Source organism: Vulpes vulpes, chromosome 9 (genome assembly GCF_048418805.1).
Source record: "Vulpes vulpes isolate BD-2025 chromosome 9, VulVul3, whole genome shotgun sequence".
NCBI classification, from domain to species: Eukaryota; Metazoa; Chordata; class Mammalia; order Carnivora; family Canidae; genus Vulpes; species Vulpes vulpes.
In genome coordinates this window covers 31,319,136-31,340,495 of record NC_132788.1, presented here as the reverse complement: position 1 = coordinate 31,340,495, position 21,360 = coordinate 31,319,136, and the positions used below count along the sequence as shown (strand labels likewise).

At 35.8% G+C, this 21,360-nt stretch overlaps 1 protein-coding gene across 50 annotated transcripts in view; it reads right to left on the bottom strand.

Annotated features, from left to right (window-relative positions):
* The window catches only part of NEK1 (NIMA related kinase 1), a 222,362-nt gene that overhangs the window by 143,668 nt on the left and 57,334 nt on the right, over positions 1 to 21,360 (bottom strand). For 32 of the 50 annotated variants that reach the window (XM_072719696.1, XM_072719687.1, XM_026017537.2 and 29 more), the window contains 4 exons: positions 3,396 to 3,455; positions 3,097 to 3,156; positions 2,955 to 3,002; positions 2,713 to 2,787 (listed from right to left, as the gene is read on the bottom strand). The exons of 14 other annotated variants lie outside the window; for them this stretch is intronic. In XM_072719696.1, the coding sequence (XP_072575797.1) occupies positions 2,713 to 2,787; positions 2,955 to 3,002; positions 3,097 to 3,156; positions 3,396 to 3,455 (243 nt within the window). The remainder of the gene's footprint in view (positions 1 to 2,712; positions 2,788 to 2,954; positions 3,003 to 3,096; positions 3,157 to 3,395; positions 3,456 to 21,360) is intronic. 4 more of the 50 variants (XM_072719693.1, XM_072719699.1, XM_072719709.1 and 1 more) reach the window with 1 other exon arrangement.

Sequence of the window (21,360 nt, the reverse complement as noted above, 5' to 3'; positions counted from 1 at the left end):
TAAAAAAAAAAAATCCTTGACAAGATATGAAGACCTACACTTTAATTGGTTTCCAATCAGGTAAGATATGGAGTTAGTTATTTTAGAATGGGTCAAATTCTGAGTCATTTTTTGTCATTCAGGAGGTAGTAAATGATGTAGGAAAGATGTTAGGGTTGGAAGCCAACAGCCAAGAAAGATTTTTTTGAAATAACTTTGGTGCAAAAAGGTGGTTTTATATAAGAGGGACAAGGGACAAGACCCATGGGCAGAAAGAGCTGCAGTGGAGTCATGAGGCGTGGCCCATGATATACTTGCAAGTCAGGAGGGAGTTAGGGATACTGTAAGTCTCCAGGGTATTTTGGAAACAAGGTTTCCAGGATCCTGAGGGGGCTAGCTATTGTTGGGAAAGGTCATTTATTATTGTTTAGTAAAAACTCAGTCATGAGACCTTTCTGATGTATATCAGTGGGTCATATGCTTGGGGGTGACTGCCAACAAAAATCTGAAATGGTTAGGGTAGAGATAAAGGAAGTTTCCAAAGGAATTTTTATATGTTGAAGTAGACTTACAGGGTCCTGGGGATTGGGCTAAGATTACCTATTGCCCTTAGCAAAGTATTAACATCGAGGCAGTTGAATCCCTAGCAGAATGTCACTCTGCCTGTTTCAATTTGATGGGCCTGGACAAAAAGTAAAACTACAAATTAGATAAGGATTTTGAGGTACTTATTTGAGAAATTCAAATTTATGGAAATTTAAAATAAGAAAAAGGTAAAATCAAATACTGCCATGACTCTGTTTCAAAATATCCCTACATTATTAATACAATAGTAAGTAGGGAACTTTTAACACCTACTTAACATCAATGAATAGATCAGCCAGCCAGAAAATCAACAAGGAAACAGTAGCTTTGGAAATCACATTAGACCAGATGTACCTAACAGATACATACAGAACACTCCATCTTTGGAGTGTAGGTAGTAAGGAAATTTAATAATTTTTCTTCTGCCTTTATCTCCCACATCAGTAAATTCTACTTCTGAGGAAAGAAGATAATACAGTACAAAATGGTAAAGTATAATGTTAAAGATTAAATTATATTACTAAAAATAGTGTAATATATTAATACAGATTTAGAAAAAGTGACTTTTACTAAATTAATAATACCTAATATGAAAAATCAAGAAAGGCAGGACAGATCACACAATAAATAAAACAAACTTTTATTCAAATCATAACTTTTGGGGAAAAGAAATAAAAATGGTAATCAAGTCAATTTGACAATATTGCATCCCTAAATACCAAGTATAATGAGCTTGATTGGAGCAGTTTAAAGACATGTTGACTAAAAGTTGACTGGATGACATACATTAAAATTATAATACAGAGGAATAAAAGTATATTCATTTTTTATTGCTGTGTAACAAATCACCACAAATTTAGCAGCTTAAGACAATATCCATTTATTATCTCACTGTTTCCCCGGCTCAGGAATCTGGATATGGTTAGCTGGGTCTCTTGCTCAGGATCTCACCAGGGAGCAATCAAGGTGTCAGCCAGAACTGCAATTATCATTTGAGGCTCAGGATCCTCTTCTATGTCCACTGGATCCTTCATTTCCTTGTGGCCATAATGCTAAGATCACTACTTTCTTGCTAGTTGTTGGCACTATCAATTCATAAAAGCCACCTATACTTCCCTGCAAATTGAATGCTTCTCTCCAGGCCAGCAGTAGCATGTCTCTCAGACTTTCTACTCCCCTTCCAATCTGCTATGAGGAAATCTCATCAAACATCAACTGTAATCCTAGGAGTGACTATCCCATCACTATTAACCATGTAACATAACCTAATCAAGGGAGCTACAATACCACCCTCTTCATAGAGTTCCACCCACACTCAAGGGAATTACAAGTTATCCCTAATATTTGGGGGACCATCTTAGAATTCAGCCTACCAGATACATAATGGACACTATAAGAGCAAAAAGTGAATATAAGATTCAGATAAGCAAAACAAAGAAAGAATTTGTTCTTGAAATTTTTTTTTAAAGGAAGAAGCTGAGGCTCAGAAAAGTTAAGTAACTTGCCCAAGGTTATAGAGTCTGGATCTACTCAAAAGCAATGTTTGAATTAACATATCTACTAGGTAAGGGGTTAGCTAGGTAATCTGTTATCTAGGTAAATGGTTGGATGTGGGATTGAGAGTAGAGGGAGGGAGTGGTGCTATCAAGAGAAACACAGAGCAGAGATTTGTCAGGCTACACACAGTAAGAAAACTACAATACAAGTATGGTCTTTAGTTCCGCCTCGCTTGAGCGCACAGCCTGTGGTAGGGAATGGATGGAAATGAGCTTAGAGAGATTGGCAGGGACAAACCAATAAGGATCTTATGAAAACTTAATCTTTAAGGTTAGATGAAGCAACAGAAGGATTTCAGGCAGAAGTGTGATAAATTTTGTTTGATTTAAAAAAAGATTCTTCTGGAAGGAATGGTATATCACAGCCTTTACAAACTTTTTAAACAATTTAACAGTGTCAGATATTAGTCATCAATACAAATTATATATCAAGTACATGCAGGAAAACTAAGAAGTCATAATAGATGAAGAATTCTAGGTAAAAAGTTAATCCCTCCCCCATCAAAAAAGCCAGTTATACACATTTCAAAGAGCAAGATGAAACTGGAGGAAAAACTACAGTAGTGTAACCATACTGGTATCAAATGCCTACCTTTACTTCACCACATCCACCAGCACTTAGCACGTTTCTCCATCCTTGTTCCCTGGCCCTATTTATTCTCTCCAACTTTTAGGGAAAAGAAACAAACAAAACACAATTTCAAGTATTTAACATAAAATACATGAAATACATTTACTAACATAATGGAAATCAGTGTATTCCTTTAGGGAAAAAAAAGTATGTGTATGGGGAGGGGGTAGAATGTACCATGAAAAAATGGATTATCCTCTTACCCTTTCCTTTTCCTGTCTTTTCATCTGCTCCGCCTTCATTAAACTAATCTGTAACAATTTTAAAGACAAACTTCTTAGAACTCTTGAAACTATTATTGTCTACAGCTTGGCAAGGGAAGAAAAATAAAAGCAAAAAAACTACCTGATCCTTTTGTTTCTTTTCTTTTTCAATAAATTCCAACCTTCTCTTTCTTGCTGCTTCCTTAAATGAAAAAAAGAACATTTTTATCAATAATAATTCCTACTTTTTCTAGTTTCATAAGGAAAATTAGTATACCAATGATACAGGTATGCCCAGAGAGATTAGGAGAAAAAAAAACTAAGTTAAAGGTTTATTTGTTTGAAAGAAATAAGGAGGAAAGGTTTGAAGGTTTTATAAGATTTTGTTCCTTAGAATTGTTTTGGCAAAGCTTTAAAATAAGCAGACAGATGTCTTTATACCTCAAACATTTTCCTCCTTTCTTCTCCAGGATTCACTTTCTTCACTGGAATTTGATGGGCCTGGATAAAAAGTAAAACTATAAATTAGACAAAGATTTTGAGGTACCTATCTGAGAAATTCAAATTTATGGAAATTTAAAATAAAAAGGTAAAGCCAAATACTGCCATGACTGTTTCAAAATATATTATCCCTACATTAATACGATAGTAGTAGGGAACTTTTAATACCTACTTACATCAATGGATAGATCATCCAGACAGAAAATCAACAAGGAAACAGTAGCTTTAGAAATCACATTAGACCATATGTACCTAACAAATACATACAAAACTCTCTATCCAAAAACCTCAGAATACACATTCTTTTCAAGTGCACATGCAACATTCTCCAGAATGTTAGGGTACAAAACAAGTTTCAATAAATTTAAAAAGATTAAAACCACATCACGCATCCTTTCCAACTGCAATAGTATGAAATTAGAAATCAATCACAAGAAAAACTCTGGAAAAAACATAAATACATGGAAGCTAAATAACAAGCTATTAAACAATGAATGAGTCAACCAAGAATTCAAAGAGAAATAAAAAAAAAATATGGAAACAAATGAAAATGAAAACAGTCCAAAATCTTTCGAATAAAGCAAAAGCTATTCGGATGTTTATGGCAATATAGGTCTACCTCAAGAAATAAGAAAAATCTCAAATACAGAACCTAACCTTATATCTAAATGAGCTAGAAAAAGAACATGGCCCAAAGCCAGGAGATAATAAAGATTAGAGCAGGAAAAAACAAAACAAAATCTCTCTCTCTCTCTCTCTCTCTCTCTCTCTCTCTCTATATATATATATATATATATAAACTCTAAAAATTATATATATATACATATATATGTAATCCCTAAAAATAAAAGAATGACTGTTGTGTTTGACATGGTGTTTGTTAAACAAAAAGAAACCTTAAGTTCAAAGAAACTATGAAAAGGGCTCACCCCCAATCATGAAATAAAGTTCTGTCCTCAGATACAGATGTTAATTTTCAGTTTTTCTAATATGAAAGTAGAATGTCATTTCGAAAGTCCAATATTGGGCAGCCCCGGTGGCTCAGCAGTTTAGCGCCACCTTCAGCCCAGGGTGTGATCCTGGAGACCTGGGATCGAGTCCCCGTCAGGCTCCCTGCATGGAGCCTGCTTCTCCTTCTGCCTGTGTCTCTGCCTCTCTCTCTTTCTCTCTCTCTCTCTCTGTCTCTCATGAATAAATAAATAAAAACCTTAAAAAAAAAAGATTAAAAAGTCCAATATTGAAGAGATAAATTTTTTAAAAAGTAGTTATATATGTTCACTTTATAAAATTCAAACAAGAGTAAAAAGTTAATCTACTTCACTCTCTATTTCTAGAGGTAACCACTATCAATATTTTCATGAATATCCTTCCAAGACACACTTTAATATATACACTTACATATATACATAACTATATCCATACACAGAATTTTAGCTTTTTATGCTTACATAAATGTAATAACAATGTGTTATTAGATGGAAAATGCTTTTTACCATGAACAGTGCTCCTTGACATTTCCACATAGTAGTAATCAAGTTAACAATGGCAATATTCCATACAATGGATATAATTAATTTTAGCATTCCTCTAGGGATAGATAACTGGGTTGGTTCCACTTTTAGACCTCAATATTACATTTTGTTTCTGCTGCTTAGTTTTCTTTTTATATTTAGATCTTTAATTTAGATTTTTAAATGTTTATAGTTAGATTTTTATTTTTAGATCCATCTAAAATAAATTTTTATTCATAGAATGAGCTGGGAATCTAAGTTTTTCTCTAGGAAATTCAATTACCTCCTAACAATTTATTGGCTGATACATTCTTTTTCCCCATTGCTTTAAAATGCCTCATATTATCATATAACAAATTCATACACACATAAGGGTCAGTTTCTGGAATTCTCTATTCTAGTCCACATAACCATCTCTCTTTTTCTTTTTCTTTTTTTTTTTAACTGGGATATAAAGTCACCAATAGGAAAGTTGATAAAAGATTCACAAAGATGTTAGCAAAAATAAATACCCCAGTGGCTAAAATCCAACACCCAGAAGCTCTCCATGTGTCTCCACAAGTCCTACCTCTATCACAGAGGTAAACACCACCCTGACTTTAACTACCATCTTGCTTTTCTTTATTGTTTTGTTCCTTACATGTATCTTCCTAAACAATAGTTTAGTAGTTTTTCTGATTCTGAGTTTTATATGAATAGAATTCATATGAACAATACATATTCTTTTGTATCTTGCTTCTGTTGATTAATATTGTTTTGGGGATTTATCTATATTATTGTTTCCATCGACATTAGTTTTTTTTACTCATATACAGTATTCCATTGACCTTGATTCCTTTTGTTCACAGTTATGTTGTATCTTTCTCATTAGGTCTATTTTAAAGAATTTCAGGGAATTTGTCTACTTCTTTCCATTTCATTTTGTAACTGATTATACATTTTTGCACGTGACATTTGTGTCAGACTACTTACTGAATTCATTAAACGTTTTCTGCTGCTTCACAACAACTTTCTAAGTAAGTAATTATATCATCAGTAAATAACATCTATGTTTTCTCTCTTCTACCAATATTTATGGTTCATATTTCTGTTTTTTAATTGCACTGGCTAGGGCTTCTGGCATTAAAAAAAAAAAAAGCAATCAGGCAATCATAGCAAATATCTTTCTCTTGTTCCTGACTTCAATAGTAATGTTTCCAATTGTTCATTATTAAATACAATTCTTGACGTAGTTTCATATATATACACGTGTGCGTGCACATACAAACATATAGATAACTGTATCAAGTCAAGAACTTTCCCTTTTATTTCTTGAATCAGTTCTTAGGTTTTTTTTTTTTTTAAACTACTTTGACGTATGATCAACATATATAAAGTTATACTATTTAATGTATACAACCCAAAAACTTTTTAAAACAAGAATCAGTGATGGCGCCTGGCTGGCTCAGTCAACAGAGCATGCAACTCTTGATCTTGAAGTTATAAGTAAATTCCAGCCCCACACTGGATGTAGAAATTACTTTAAAAATTATTTTTAAATGTCATTAAACAAATGAAATAAAAATTAGTGTTGAATTTTACTGAATTTTTCGTATCTACTGAGATAACTTATACATGGTTTCTTCTTCTAACCTAATAGAGTGAAATTATAGTAATAATCTTCCTACTGTTGAACCATCCCCCATATTCCTGAAATGAATCCTATTTGATAATTGTTATTCTTTTGAGAAATTGCTTGTCTTTTTAAAAATACTTTTTAAGGATTTCTACATGTGTGTTCATAAGAATAACTGACACATGGTCTTTTCACTTTTATCTTGTGCTAAATACTCAAATTTTGTAAACAAGGTAAAGCCAGACGTATGATCAAATTTTCAAACAATTCGATATATAATTCTAGATACCAAAAAAGGTAAGAAGTATTTACAGGAAATTCTAAGTTATGGATCATGACCAGTTTTTACATTTTTCAACTACTGTAGGAAAAAATGAATATAAAGAATATGACACTGTACAAAATTATTTACCTTTGTTGAATTTCAATACAAAGGAAAACAGATGTTACTTTAAAAAATTACTTCAGTGATCGTTTACAATTATTATCAAAGTAATTCAGCATTTTAAAAAGGTCTTTGGCAACAATTCCATTTCAACAGCAGCCATTTCTTTAGCAAAAGCCAATGCTTCAGTTTTCTAAATTTTATAAAATGATATGAAGAAATATGTGCTAAAATTCTAAATGGCAAATCAGAATAAATAAAATGACCCTCAAATAGTATGAAGTTACTAAATAAAAAAGAATTAGAAAGACACACACAAGTTTATTTATACTAAAAGAATTCCAAAGATATTTGAAGTTTCTTTTTCAGAAAGCAACATGATATATAATTTAAATATAACTTCCTCCTTGTGAAATGCAACTTATTTCAATGAATACATTACTTAATATGAACACAATAAAATAATGCCTAGATTATGTAACACTATCCAGTGTGTTGATAAACTGATAAAATGAAAATGATTTTTTTTATAATGTGCTTTGCTAATTAATGACTTTCATAAACTAAATCCATTTTAATTTTTTTTTAAGTAAGCTCTATGCACAATGTGGGATGTGAACTTACAACCCTGAGATCAAGAGTCACATGTTCGCATACCAACCGAGCCAGTCAGGTGTCCCTAAACCAAATTCATTTTATTTATACAGTAAAAGTTAGCCTAAAGCTGCATAACCAATGTGGTAAGTGGTACTAAATCTCACACCATAAATAACTAGTGAGTTTACTACCCAAGAAGATCCAAGTAATAGGTTCCCAGAACCATCTCACCCCTTCACTACATTATTAGTTCCTAACTCCTAATCTCTAACTAAAATAAAATCTCTGTTCTTGACCCACTAAAAAGATTTTCCATCACTAATAGACAGTGATTCCAAATTTTAAAATAGTCAAGGGAGAGCACTGGGGTCACTGTTACTGACATGTAAGAAAAAAAATACAATTAGACATTATGCTCCTCACAGTATTACAAACGCAAAGTTAATATTTCAAAATATGTTATATACATAAAATTCAAATGCCTGGGTAGCTCAGTGGCTGACTGTCTGCCTTCAGCTCAGGTCATGATCCTGGGGTCCTGGGATTGAGTCCCGCATCGGGCTCCCCACAGGGAGCCTGCTTCTCCCTCTGCCTGTGGTCTCTGCCTCTCTGTCTCTCATGAATAAATAAATAAAATCTTTTTAAAAAATAATTTAAATCAGTGGGTAGTGTTATACAGAAGCTTTGTAAAAATACACATTCCTTCTATAAAAAGGAGTATTATTTGGCAATAAGGAGGAATTAAGTATTGATACATTCTACAACATGGTACATGTTATAACCTTGAAAACACTGTGCTAAGTAAAAAAAGCCAGTCACAAAAGACCATATGTTATATGATTCTATTTACATGAAATGTCCAGAATAAGCAAATCTACATGGAGACAAGTAGATTAGTTGTCGCCTAGGGCAGTAGGGGCAGGGGAAAGATGGGGAGTGAAAGCTAATAGGCAAAGGATTTTTTTGGAGGGGATGAAAATATTCTTAAAATAATTGTGGTGATAGCTACACAACTCTGTGAACTCACTAAAAGCCATTTAATTCCAAAATTTAAATGGATGCATGATATAGTATATGAAATAAATCTCAGTAAAGCTATTTCTAAAATATACATATCCCCAAGAGTTGCAGAATCATAATTTCTGGACATAGAGCCCTTCATTCTATATTTTGAAAGGTTCCACAGCTTAACTCTTATCAGGTCTAGCATTGGTCTCAATATCTGTGAACTGCAACATCAAACAATTTAAAAATATTAACACAAGTGACACAGATCTCACTATAAACAAACAGCTTTTAAACAGATTACACAGGAGCACCTGGGTGACTCAGTAGCTGAGCATCTGCCTTCAGCTCAGGTCGTGATCCTGGGGTTCTGGGATCCTGTCCCACATCGGGCTCTCTACTCAGCAAAGAGCCTTCTTCCCTCTGCCTAGGTCTCTGTCCTGTCTCTGTGTCTCTCATGAATGAATGAATGAATGAATAAATAAATAAATAAATAAATCCTAAAAAACAAAAACAAAAACAAAAAACAACAGATTATCCTATAGTGAGCAGTAAGAAGAGTACGTTTAACTAAGGCACCTACATACTCTAAGTTAAATGAAGACATCAGGGCAGTCCAGGTAGCTCAGCGGTTTAGTGCCGCCTTTAGACCAGGGTATGGTCCTGGAGACCCGGGGTCGAGTCCCATATCAGGCTCCCTGCATGGAATGGAGCCTGCTTCTCCCTCTGCCTGTGTCTCTGCCTTTCTCCCTCTCTGTGTACCTCATGAATAAATAAAATCTTTAAAAAGAAAAACAAATGAAGACATCAATTATATTCATCTCCACTGCCATATAAAAAAGATACTCAAATGTTTGTGAAATAAAAATATCAAGTTGTTTCTTTGAAATCACACAGGTATTTTCATATTTACACAGAAGAGAAAAAAACAGTAACACAAAACATCTGTATTAAGAAAAATGTTTTGTTTGCATTTCTTTTTAAAAATCAGAACCAAAAAAAAAAAAAAAAATCAGAACCAAAATACTAAAACATATTCATAGAGCTCCCTCTGGTGGCGTAAGAACAGAATCCTTTAAAAAAAATAACATTACCGGAACCCGAACAGTTTCTATGACATGCAAATATTTTTATGATATGCCAAGCAGTAATAACTTAATATTAGGTTAAATTTTTGCAATTAAAAAGTGCCAAGATAATACCATTAAGTGGTTATGCTCTGTTTTATAAACTTCGCATTTTCAAGCTTTTTCAAGCTTTTACCTCCTCAATGAACACACCAAATATACACCTATTTATGGGAGCAATTTCTCCTGAAGAACTAAGGGCTGACTGGACAGCTTCTACACAACAAAAGATAGAAAGAACAGTGAGAGAGACAAAGAATGGTAGAAAAAGGGAACCTTCAGCCCCAATGCTGAGAATTATAGTGGGGAGGGATAGTACTGAGGGATTGGGAGCAAACTTGTCTGCCCCAGGCACAGAAAAAAAGATCAGCTCTATAACTCTGTCAGGCAGCAGAGGAGCAACTAGAAATCTGTCTAGGTCCAAGTGGCTGGGGAGTGCCATGGTTTACACTCCCCTCCACTATGAAAGCACAGACCAGATTAAGGTATAGACACCAAAAATGGCCTACCCACCTCATTATGCCCTGGATCACTACCCCACAGCAGCCCCAGAGGCTCTGGAGCTTTAAAAGAGCAAACAGCATAAAAAAGAGCCAGCCCTAAAACCCTACTAAGGAGGCAAGGAGAGCTGCTAATACTCTTTCTGGGCCAAATCAGAGGGGCTAGTGACCAACACAGTTTACGGTCCCCCTCCACCTTAGCAGTAGGAGCAGGGTACTGGTGCCCTAACTGGCCTCCCTTCAGTAGGCCTCTAACCGACACCATATCTAGACATCAAGGTAGCCAGAGGGCAGTACACACGACACTAGTGGTCAGCACTCACTACAGCTCTAGCTTTTGCACCAAAGTGACACAGGTATATGAAGCACCCCAGAACACACAGGCCTAGACCACTTTGGGCTCAGATAACTTACTAAGGCACCAGTGTTGCACGGTGCTACAGGACCTCCAAGCTGATGCCTGCTTCAGCTCCAGCTGCCACACCAGGGTGCTCCCTAAACTAAATGCCCCAAAACACCCTGCCTGTACTGCCCTCAGTTTCAGTCACCTTGTCTGGACACCTTTTATGCAGAGAGTACTAGAACACCCCAACCTATATCTAGTTCAAGGTGCTCTCTGCATCTCTCTGCATGTAGAAACATGGGACCCCCCCCAAGTTACACTCTGTGATGTTTGCTTCAGCATCCGGACAAAGTGTCCTCTGCATTTAGAGTCCCCAGAAACTCCCTCCCAAGCCTGCACCCAGTTCAGTTTTACCTGTCCTGCCAGGGTTCTCACTGCATTGAGAGTTGCAGGATCCCTTGCTTGGACCTGTTTCAGCTTCAGCTGTCCTGCCAGGGCACCCTCTGCACACATAGCAACAGGTCCACTCTTGCCCACACCATCCCAACAAGGCAGCCCTAGTACAGAATGCCCTTTAACCTTCAGGCCACATCAGCCACAGCTCCAGACAGTCACAAGTAATCAAACACACATAGTCTATATCAGGGACAATCATATACAAGATCATTCTTTCAAGTTTAGGAAAAGTAGCTGCTCCATATACTCCACAGACACAAATACAGAAAGGTAAGCAACATAGAGAGACAGAAGGATACACTCCAAAACAAGGCCACTCCTTCAAGACTGGGAGAGGTACTCTTTCACCCAATACATAGAAACAAAAAAGAGAAAGAAAAATGAGGAAATAAATATGTTCCAAAGAAAAGAACAAGACAAAAATCTCAGAAAAAAATCTAAATAGGGCAGCCCGGGTGGCTCAGTGTTTTAGGGCTGCCTTCAGCCCAGGGCCTGATCCTGGAGACCCGGGATCGAGTCCATGCAGGGAGCCTACTTCTCCCTCTGCCTGCATCTCTGTCTCTCCCTATGCCTCTCATGAATAAATAAATAAAATCTTTTAAAAAATTAAAAAAAAAGAAAAAGACCTAAATAATATGGAGATAAATAATCAACCTAATAAAGAATTCAAAGATGCCACTGAACTCAGGAGAAGAATAGGTGAACACAGTGAGAACTTTGACAAAGAAAACATAAGAAAGGGACGCCTGGGTGGCTCAGCGGTTGAGCATCTGCCTTTAGCTCAGGACATGATCCTGGAGTTCAGGGATCAAGTCCTGCATCGGGCTCCCTGCATGGAGCCTACTTCTCTTCCCTCTGCCTAGGTCTCTGCCTCTCTCTGTGTCTCTCGTGAATAAGTAAATAAGATCTTAAAAAAAAAAAAAAAAAAAAAAAAAGGAAAGAAAACATAAGAAAGTACCAAACAAAACTCAGAGCTGAAGAATACAAAAACTGAACTGAAAAACACAATAGAGAGGTTCAACAGCAGACAGGATGAAGTACAAGTACAGATGAGTGAGTTGGAAGATAAAGTCATAAAGCCTACCCAGACAGAGAATCAAAAAGAAAAAAGAATTAAAAATATGAAAATAACTTAAGGGACCTCTGAAACAACAAGTGGAATAATGTTTGCATTATATGGGTACCAGAAGGAAAAGAAAGAGAAAGGGGCATAAAACTTACCTGAGGAAATAATGGCTGAAAACTTCCCAATTCTAGGGAAGAAAGAGAACATCTGGGTTCAGGGAGCCCAGAGAGTTCCAAATAAAATGGACCCAAAGAAAATCATACCAACACACATTATAATTAAAATGTCAAAAGTAAAGAGAGAATCTTAAAAACAGCAAGAGAAAAGCAAATTGTTACATACAAGAGGCACCCCAGAAAGCTTTCGTTCAATTTTTCAGTAGGAAGTCTGCAAGCCAGAATGGAGTGGCACAACATATTCAAAGTGCTAAAAGGAAAAAGCTTACAACCTATGACTACCTGGCAAGATTATCACTCAGATTTGAAGGAAAGATAAAGAGTTTTCTGGACAAACAAAATAAGGGAGTTTACCACTATGAAATCAGCCTTAGAAAAAAATATTAAAGGGTCTTCTTTAACTTGAAATAGCAATAATTAATAACAAGAAAACATACAAAAGTCTCATTGGAAATGGTAAAAATTAGATTAATCACATAAAGATACTAACAAGTTTAAAAAAGGAAAAAAGTAGTAAAACTAACTAAAACTATAATAATTAGTTAAGGGATACATAAAGCAAAACAATATATACAGTGACATCAAAAATATAACATGTGGAAGGGGGAAAACAGAGTTTTAGAATGTGTTCAAATTTAAGTTGCTGTCAACTTAAGCTCTCATACACATAGGATGATGTATATGGGAACCTCACAATATCACAATGCAAAAGCTTACAGGAAAAGCAAAAAATAAAATGAGAAAAAAAATCTAAAGATGACATTAAAGAAAGTCATCAAAACATAGAGGAAGAGAGAAAGAAGATGAACGAAGAGAGAGGAACTATACAACAGCCAGAAAACAATGAACAAAATGGCAATAACTACATATGTATCAATAATTAAGTGTAAACAGACTACATTCTCCAGTCAAAAGACACAGAGTGGCTGAATGGATGTTTTAGAAAGACACACCTACATACTGCCTATAAGAGATTCACTTCTGAAGAGAAGACACACACAGACTTAAAGTGAATGGATGAAAAAGATATTCTATGCGAAAGAAAAGAAAGCTGGTGTAGCTATACTCAGACAAAACAGACCCCCCCAAAAAAAATTTTAAAAAACTATAATGAAGGACAAAGAGGGGCACTACATTAATAAGTTAGTCCACCATGAAGATATAACATTTATAAATATATATGCAGGGCAGCCCAGGTGGCTCAGAGGTTTAGTGCCGCCTTCAGCCCAGGGCATGGTCCTGGATTCCCGGGATCAAGTCCCACGTTGGGCTCTCACATGGAGCCTGCTTCTCCCTCTGCCTATGTCTCTGCCTCTCTCTCTTTTTGTGTCTCTCATGAAAAATAGATAAAAAATCTTTAAAAAAGAAAAAATATATGCACCCAGTATAAAGCACCAAAATATATAAAGCAAGTATTAACAGACATAAAGAGAAAGATTGACAGCAACATGATAATGGGATGTTAACACCTCACTACATCACTGGATAGATCATACAGATAGAAAATCAATAAGGAAACACTGGACTTAAAAGACTAGACTAGATGGACTTAATAGATACACACAGGACATTCATCCAAAAGCAGTGAAATACACACTGTCAACTGCAAATGGAACATTCTCCAGGACAGATAATGTGTTAGGCCACAAAGTAAGGCTCAAAAATTCAAGAAGAGTGGAATCATATCGAGCATTTTTTATGACCAGAATGTTACAAAACTAGAAATCAGTGCTATAAGAACACTGGAAAAAACACACAAATATGTGAAGATTAAACAACACATTTCTGAACACTGCTGAGTCACAGAAGAAATCAAAGGGGAAATCATAAAATACTTAAAGACAAATGAAAACAGAAATATGGCACACCAAAATCTATGGGATGCAGCAAAAGCAGTTCTAAGAGGAAAATTCATAGCAATACAGGCCTACTTCAAGAAATAAGAGAAATATCAAACAACTAGCAACAATTTAACAATAGTTTCTCACTTTTAAACTTAACAATTTAAAGAAACTAGACAAAGAAGAGTAAGTGAAGCCCAAAGGTTAGAAGGAAGGAAATAATAAAGATCAGTGAAATATAAATGAAATAAACCTTCAGGTAGACTCACCAAGAAAAAAAGGAGAGAGAAAGAGCTCAAATCAGAAATAAAAGAGGAAAACTTACAACTGATACCACAGAAATACAAAGAATCCTGAGACTACTATAAACAATCATATGCCAGATATAAGTGGATAAATTCCTAAATTTATAATCTTCCAAGACAGAATCATAAAGAAACAGAAATCTGAAAAAGAACAATTATTAGCAGAGGGGTTGAATCAATATTCAAAAATCTCCCAACAACAAAAAAAGTCCAGGACCAGATGACTTCACTGGTGAATTCTACTAAACATCCAAAGAAGATTTCATACTTATCTTCCTCAAACTCTTACAAAAAGTTAAACAAGGAAAACCTCCAAACACATTTTACCAGACTAGTATTACCCTGATATCAAAACTAGACAAGGACACTACAAAAAATACATATATTACAGCTAGTAACCCTGAAGAACACAGATGTAAATATACTCAACAAAATATTGCCAAACCAAAATAACAATACATACAAAGGACTATACACCATGATCAAGAAGTATTTATTCCAGGGATGCAAAGATGGTTCAACATCCATAATCAATATAATAAATCACATTAACAAAATAAATGATAAAAACCACATATGATCATCTCAATAGATACCAAAAAATAACTTGACAAAATTTAACATCATTTATAGTAAAAACTCTCACAAAGTAGATATAGATGGAATTTACCTCAACATAATAAAGCCATCTATGGTGGACCCACAGCTCACATTATACTCAATGGTAAAAAGACAAAAGTTTTTCCTCTATGATCAGAAACCAAACAAGGACGCTCATTATTTTTATTCAACATAGTACTGGAAGTCCCAGGCAAGTAAAAGAAATAAAAGGTATCTAAATTGGAAAGGAAAAATAAAACTATCAGTATTTGCAGGTGACACGATACTATATACAAAAAAACCCTAAAGATTACACCAAAAAAACTAGTATAAGTAATAAAAGAATTTAGTGAAGTTGCAGGATAAAAAATTAATATACAAAAACTTGTTGTGAAAAAAAAATCTGTTGTGTTTCTATACACTAATATCAAATTCTCAGAAAAAGAAATTAAGAAAACTATTCAATTTGTTCAAAATGATATAACACACAGGAATAAATTTAACCAATAAGATAAAAAACGATACCTCTATAAAAACTATGGAATAAAAGATAAAAGAAACTGAAGACCACACAAACAAATGGAAAAATATTCCATGCTCATGGGTTGGAACAATTAATATTGTTAAAATGCCCATAATACCCAAAGCAATCGCGGATCCATTGCTATCCCTATCAAAATTCCAATGAAATGTTTCACAGAAATAGAAGAAATAATTCTAATAATTTTAGGATAATTCTATTCTAATTTTGTGTAGAACCACAAAAGACCCCAATAGTCAAAACAATCTTGAGAAAGAAGAACGAACAAAACTAGAGATATCTAACACACTCCCTGACTTCAAACTACACTTGACCTATGAACATGAATATAAACCACATGGATCCACTTATTCATAGATTTTTTACAGTACTGAAAACGTATGTTTCTTAAAATGTTTTTCTTTAAAACATTTTTTCTCTAGCTTACTTTATTGTAAAAATATGATATATAGTACTTATAGCATAGAAAATACATGTTAACTGAATGTTTATGTTATCAGTAAGGCCTCCAGTCAACAATAGGCTATTAGTTAAGTTTTGGGAAAGTAAAAGTTATACACATATTTTCCACTGCATGGGAAATTCATGCCCTTAAACCCTTGCCTTGTTCAAGCATCAACTACATACTCCAAGCTACAATAATCAAAACATATGGTATTGGCATAAAAATAGACACAAAGATAAACAGAACAGGGTCGAGGAATAAACTCATATATACATACCCACACACATGTACATGGACAATTAATTGACAACAAAGGAGGCAAAAATATACAACTCTTTAAATGAGTACAGTCTCTAAAAAATGGTGTTGGGAAAACTGTACAGTTAAACACAAAAGCATAAAACTGGACAATTTCCTTACACCATATTTAAAAAATCAACTCAAAATGGATTAAAGATTTGAATGAAAACCTTAAACTATAAAATTCCTAGAAGCAGGCAGTAGGTTCCTTGACATATGTCTTAGCAATGTTTTTTGGAACTGACTCCAAAGGTAAAGGAAACAAAAGCTTCTGCACAATGAAGGAGCCATCACCAAAATGGAAAGTAGCTTAATGAATGGGAGAAAAAATATTTGCAAATCAAAAAAAAAATTGCAAAAAATATTTGCAAATCATATATCTGATGAGAGGTTAATATACAAAATATATAAAGAGTACATACAACTCAATAACAACAAAAAAAGTAATGATTAAAAAACAGGCAGCGTAATGCATAGACATTTTTCAAAAGAGACACATAGATGGCATAACAGGCACTAGTCAGAATGGACAGTATCAAAAAAGCCAAGAAATAACAAGCGTTGACAAGGATGTAGAGAAAAGGGAACCAACCCTTAGAGCACTACTGGTTGTTATGTAAATTTGTGCAGCCACTACAGAAAACACTATGGAGGTTCCTCAAAAACTACAAATAAAGCTACCAAAGGATCCAGCAATTCTACTAGTAGGTATCCATACAAAGGGAATGAAAATGCTAGTTTGAAACGATGTATATACCCCTACGTTCATTGTCTTTAACCCTACTAAATGCTATTAAAATATTAACGAATATTGCTTTCCTGATTCGAATTTTTCCCCCTTTTCAGTTCAAACTCATTTCCCTTTTATTAAAGTCCAAGTTACCATTATATGGTTTGGTACTCGATAACGGAAAACTTGTTTGAATAAGGTAATTTGTTATCATCAGCATTTCCAGGTGATTGTCTACAATTAAGTAGCATTATGAATAAACCTTGAGAAGCCCATCCATGGGGCTTATACTCTGTCAATGCCCAGTTCCTCTGGAGTGGAGATTTCCAGTTCATCTAAAATGAGTCTAAGTTCCTAGATGACACAGGGGTAGAGCTCCTCATGAGGTCTTACTTTGTCTTTAACAACCTTGAGGATGTGAACTACATTAGCAAAATCATTAGGTGTCTACATGCCTGCAAAGCAGCATCCATGATATTGGGTTCCAGAACCAGATCACATCCCTTTATTCAATCGTAGGCATCAATATCTGGCTTGTTGAAATATGTCACCCAGTGGACAGCAAACTCAGTAGCAACAAACTGACTAGACAGTGGGTAGTGGCAGTACAGTGGTGCCTGGGTGGGGTACAAGAAGCCTCAAGGGCTGGCACAAGAGACTGTCTGCTGCTACAAAGTAGCACTGAACACGATGACCATGGCAGTATGCAGTCTAAGCAGAAATTTAATCATTTATTCACTAATTTTAAAAAATCTTATTAAACACCCACTTTGTGCAAAACGTGGTCCCTAACTTCAGAGAGAAGAGTCTAATAAAACAGCATTAGGGGATCCCTGGGTGGCGCAGCGGTTTGGCGCCTGCCTTTGGCCCAGGGCGCGATCCTGGAGACCCGGGATCGAATCCCACATCGGGCTCCCGGTGCATGGAGCCTGCTTCTCCCTCTGCCTGTGTCTCTGCCTTTCTCTCTCTCTCTCTCTCTGTGACTATCATAAATAAAAATTAAAAAAAAAAAAACAGCATTAGAAGATACATATGAGGTGCTAAAGGAGTTATAAAAGTCTTCAGAAAACAATTTATCTGAGTGTTTCCTACCTCCCTTAGATCAGTGGAGAACTATAAACATCAATACCACACTACCTATGCAGCAGCGCTCCTGGACATAATGCCAATATTATACTCTTTAACCTACAAGCTAACAATATGAACAGTCCTCACGCAAATTGCTCCTTTTGCTTTTTATCAAGCCTATCTCCCTTTCGTTAAACTGTAATGCTTGAGGGCAGAAGAAACAGTGTCTTTACTTTGTATTAAGGGCTCACAAAATACAGTATCAATATCACAAGCACCTACATAGGAAAGAGTCAAAGAAAAGAACATTTTAAAATGGAGGAGGGGGTATGTAATGAACAAAGGAACAAAAAGTACATACAAGGTCTAGTTATTAAGTTACTAAGTTCAGTTTAGTTCAGATTCACAATTCTGTAGCATTATAGAGACTGGTGGATACAGGTTCTAAAAAGTGCTCAATATACAAACATAAATACAGTATTTATTTGGTAGGGTATTACCTTTGCCACTGAATATTTTCTATATGAGCATATTTTATGTTTTTTTATGTCAATAAGCTGGTGTTAGATATGAATTCTTAGGAACAACAGGTAAAGGAATTATATTAATTTGTAGTATCTTTGGTGCTACTACTGATAATCTTAGCGGATTACTTCTCTAAAGAAAATAGTTATTAAAACTTTTTTTTTCCTACTGTTTACCCTCATGGAATAAAGACACATCTTTAAAGACACACACATTTTGGTTTGTTTTTTTTTTTTTTAAGATTTTATTTATTTATTCATGAGAGACACAGAGAGAGGCAGAGACACAAGTAGAGGAGAAGCAGACTCCTCACAGGGATCCCGATGTGGGACTCGATCCCAGGACCCCGGGATCACACCCCGAGTCGAAGGCAGGTGCTCAACCACTGAGCTACCCAGGTACCCCCATCCCAGTGTTCTCAAGAGTTAACCATTATTGTTTCTCTGCAGTTTTTGGTTTTTTAATATTTATCAATTTGCTAAACACAGTAACAAAATGGGTCTTCTGGATAGTTCTTTAAAAGAATGAATAACAACCAAAAATTTTAGCTCAGGGCGTGATCCTGGGGCTCCTGGGATCAAGTCCCGCATCAGGCTCCCTGTAGGGAATCTGCTTCTCCCTCTGCCTATGACTGCCTCTGTGTCTCTCATAAATAAATACAATCTTTAAAAAGGGAAAAAAAAAAAGAGAGAGAGAGGAGAGGGACATTGAAAATAACTAGTAAAAATCTTGGGATCCACATAGGACAAAGATGTTGTGGAGGCAGAGTCCTCCAGGAATAAGCTGGAAACACAGAAAGTAGTGGTAAGTCATAGGATGCTTATAACTGAAACTATGGAAGAGTTGCTATAACTGATAATGATAAATGTCATGGTATGATTACAGGTGAGGGCAGTAGACAAAATCATTGAAAGAGAACAATCAAGAAAATTAAAGACTGTGTAATATTGGAAGGATCATTTTTTTTGGATACTGAATTCACCAAGATACTGAATCCCAAGTGTGGAAGGGTGACCAGGAGTCAAGTGTTAAAATCTAAAAATGACAGTCTGTAGATGACCCTAACACAGAGGGTTAACAGGTGATAGAGTCTGGTAGCAAAAGCCTCAAAAGTTTGGGGGAGGGGATGGTTAGGGTGCAGGGAAGAATGCTGCAGTGAGAAGCAAGGAAAACACCTTCCTCATCCTACTTTAGACGCAGTGGTATTAAGGGATTAGAGAAAGCAGTCACCGTGTAAGAGAGCTGTACAACAGTATGTTCAGGGACAAGAAAGGTTTTAGAGCAAAAAGATGAAGAAAATGTCTACAAGTTTAGAATACAGGGGATTTTGCTGGTAATGTGCTATAGAGGGCTTTCTGGAAGAGTTCAGGGAGATATGCAAGACGGTGGGGGTCAGATTAGGGTACAACCAGAACCATATGGAGAGACCAGCTAATGAAGGAAAAGTCAGGAGGTCCAGGGCTTCTGGTGATAAAGAAGAGGGATAAAACATATCCTGGAATTGGTCTATTACACCTAGACAAGTGTTATATGGAAGGATGGAAGGAAAGGAGGGAGGGAGGGAAAACTTGTGTGCCAGTTATCATATTGCCTCTCAAATGCAAATTCACCCTTCATAGTCCTCCTTGTGAGAAGCTAGATAATATAAACACTTCCTTGCTTGCTAACATGATGTTAAGCTTTGTCAGGAGCTGATTTTGAAAGGTGCAGAGGACATGGCTTCTGTTTCTGATTAGCAGGCGTTCTTTCTTCTTGTACCCGCGGCATGTGGGGCACACTGACATTCACCCCTGTGTGGGCAGCTTTCAGGAGAGTTCTGCTGCTGCCCTGCCAGCTCCCCTGTGATTTTTAGCAAGCCTCAAGGCCAACTTCCCACCACCAAATTCTGCTGGTGACCCAACTGGCATCCCAGCCTACTACCAAAGAGTTCAGCCACACTGGCAACTTCCACCTGCAGCACTCCAGCAGGCTTCCTAGTAGATCCAGTGATTCCCAAGCAGCTTCCCAGTACATTTCACTGGCACTCTAGGCAGGTTCCCAAGAGCTTCAGTAGCTCTACAGTGGAAAGTTTTATGAATGCCAGCCTCAGCCTATGACACCTCAGTGAACGCCACCATCCAGTGGGTTATAGCCATACCATACCCAATCAGGTTTGAATCTCAGCCGTTAAGGGTGGGGTTGGGGAGATCTTCCAAAATCTATTCCTTCTTTGGGTATTGTGTCTCACTGCTAGGAGTAGTGGCTGCTTCCCATATCTGCTGTTCCTATATTCTCTAGAGTTCTTTATCCCTTAAAGTTAATTCCCTAAACATAGTTACTAATTATTTATATTAAACTCTCCTCAGTCAAATTATTATGTGTTTTTTTTTCTCCTGACTGGATGCTGACTTATACAACTTATTTGAAGACTAATTTACAGTAATCATTTGAACTGCCTTATGATAGATTTTAATTCAGATTTCTCTTACAGCAGTGTTCACTATTCATATATATCTAAACAAATGTGTAGGTACATATGCATGCATGGACTATATGCATATGTAGCCCAAAACAAAACAGGTTTCATATGCCAAAGTATGCAGCTACCGACATTAAAAAAACGTCAAATTCCTGCAACCAAACTGTGTTCCTGGGAATTTTACCTAAATTCTACAGGCCTTACTCTTTTCATCTGAATTATTATAGACTGTATAATAACATTCCTTCCAGCTCTATGATTCTGATTTATTTGGTTGTGAATTCTCAAATACAAAATTTTCCCACATTTTA